This window comes from Buceros rhinoceros, unplaced genomic scaffold (assembly GCF_000710305.1).
Source record: "Buceros rhinoceros silvestris isolate BGI_N320 unplaced genomic scaffold, ASM71030v1 scaffold18772, whole genome shotgun sequence".
Lineage (NCBI taxonomy): Eukaryota > Metazoa > Chordata > Aves > Bucerotiformes > Bucerotidae > Buceros > Buceros rhinoceros.
In genome coordinates this window covers 7,790-10,153 of record NW_010399683.1, presented here as the reverse complement: position 1 = coordinate 10,153, position 2,364 = coordinate 7,790, and the positions used below count along the sequence as shown (strand labels likewise).

The window sequence follows — 2,364 nt, the reverse complement described above, 5'->3', positions numbered from 1 at the left end:
CAGGGCTCGGCTTGGCGTGGAGTTTGCCTCCGGGCTGCTTCTCCGCTGATGAAAGTCGCTTTTCGAAGTGCAGACACTGTGTGTACAAACACGTCGGGGTGGGTCATGTCTTTCTTCCTCTTGATGATTTCTGCAGAGTAAAGTGTGATGGGTTTGTCAGTGGAAAAACCAAATGGCTCTTTGGGAGTGTGTGTGTGAGGGCAGAGCTACAACCCTTTTACAAGCCCTTCCCTTTCTGTCCAACACGAACAGAGCTGTGGCCACTGTTGTGTCACATCGCTGCTGGTCCCCTGCTTTGGCAGCTCAGGCTAAAAGCAAGGAATCTTTTGCTCTCCTGCAAGCAGTGTCTGCTGTGATTCTGGACACTCATCTCCCCTCTCAAGAGCGCGTCCCTCAGACAGAGCCATGTTTTCCGGAGCGCGGGGCTCTCCATTCACTGGGTTTCTGCCTTTCTGCTGCTCAGAGATTCACATGAACGAAGCTGGCAGGTTGATCACAACGCTTTGGAAACATGATCTCACCTCTCCCCTTTTCCAAAGTGCCTGTTGGTAAACGCTGTCTGTTCGTGAGCCCCAGCGGAGTTTGCGCACTTAGCTGAATCGCTCTGACAGGAGGGGTCTGTGAGGAGAGGGGTCTGTGAGGAGAGGGGTCTGTGAGGAGAGGGGTCTGTGAGGAGAGGGGTCTGTGAGGAGAGGGGTCTGTGAGGAGAGGGGTCTGTGAGGAGAGGGGTCTGTGAGGAGAGGGGTCTGTGAGGAGAGGGGTCTGTGAGGAGAGGGGTCTGTGAGGAGAGGGGTCTGTGAGGAGAGGGGTCTGTGAGGAGAGGGGTGTGAGCTGGCCTGTGGTAACTGGGACACCCAGAGCTCTGCTTCCTTCCTCCACCTCGCTGCTGCCAGGGGCCTGTGCTGTGCTCCCCTGGGCTGTCTCACTAGCGGGTTTTTCTCTGCTGCAGATCGGTACGCAGAACAGCCTGGAGATCCTGGAAGATCCGAAAGCTGAGGTCGTGGATGAGATCGCCGCAAAGCTCGGGCTGAGAAAGGTTAGAATGGAGTCGGGTCTCCTGCGTCTTTGTTTGGCAGTGAGGAAAGCTGTCAGCAGTCCTCGTCAGCTCCACGGGGTTCTTCAGCACCGCTGGGGCACACCGAAATCTGGCCTGAGTGTTGGTAGCTCTTACACTGTTAGGTATGAAAACCAAAATGAGAGCGTTTTCCTGAGCGCAGGCATGAGGCAGGGCTGTGCAGCTGACGTCACCAGCCTGTCGTGAGAGACTTCAAAGGGAGCAGCAAGAAAGCAGGAACACGGCTTTCCCTTTATTTCTCCTCAGACAGGAGCTGCTCCTGGTAGCGTCTGCCTGGTGAGGCACAGATGGAGCTGGAGCTGCTGTTCTCTGCTCCGCTTCCAGGGCCAGAGGCTCCCACCCGGTTATTATGCCCCTCTGCAGGGTCCTGTCTCTTGCTGCTGCCCAGACAGGCTGCAGCGAGTTGATCTGGGTGTTGGCACAGAGGTGAGGTTCCTCAGCAGCCCCAGCCCCCTGTTCCCCTCGTGCCCGCAGCCAGCTGGTCACCCCGTCCTGCCGAAGGGCTGTTGGGATCCATTGGTGTGCCAGCATCTCTGGTAGTTTTCTGGTTGTGGGGCATCTTTGGGTCCCGTGTGAGTGCCAGGAGTGAGATGTACACAAACAAGATTTGACTTGCTAAAGAAAACACAGATCAGAGAAGTCTCAGCACAGCAGACTGTCAACAGCTGTGCTGAGGCAGTTTGTGCGCAGAAGATAAGATCTGCAGCCTCTTGCCAGGGTCTGAAGCAAAGCTTCTGTGCATGTTACTTATTTCCATGCTTTTCCTCTGCTTCTCACATCGGCTATTTTCAATTGATGTGACTCAACGCATAACTCGCTGCTGGTTGCAGATTTTCGGTCCATCTGGGCTCTGAATCAGCAGTTCTTCCTCTGCAGGGTTAAAGCTGGGGGAGCTGGTCAGAGGGGCTGCGCGGGGCTGGATTTCACAGGGTTCATGTTGCGGGGGGAGCATACACATACAGAAAGCAGGGCTGTGGTTTTGGGGCTGGAGCAGGCTCTGGTGTGGGATGAATCATAGTCCGGCAGGAAGGCAGAAGCTTTATCTCCACTATGAGCTTCCAACGGCGACCATGTGAGCTGCCCCGTCAGCTGCTGGCGCTCCCTGCACTGCTCCACGCCGAACGCTCCATAGGAAATGCTTTCTGCTGTGGGCGGGAGGAGGCAGCGGCCGAGAAGCCTCTTGCAGCCTCCAGATCTTTCCATGAAAAAAATATTCCAGAGTGAAACATAAAGCTGCAGGAGCCGCCGGCCGGGGACTCATGCCCCCGGACCCCGGAGTGGGCCTCTAC

The 2,364-nt window shown here is 56.1% G+C and overlaps 1 protein-coding gene across 1 annotated transcript in view; it reads left to right on the top strand.

Moving 5' to 3' along the window:
* The window catches only part of NPLOC4 (nuclear protein localization 4 homolog (S. cerevisiae)), a gene marked incomplete at both ends in the record, with an annotated part of 14,360 nt that overhangs the window by 8,834 nt on the left and 3,162 nt on the right, over nucleotides 1–2,364 (top strand). Inside the window, one exon of the mRNA XM_010131583.1 lies at nucleotides 950–1,036. Within this exon, the coding sequence (XP_010129885.1) occupies nucleotides 950–1,036 (87 nt within the window). The remainder of the gene's footprint in view (nucleotides 1–949; nucleotides 1,037–2,364) is intronic.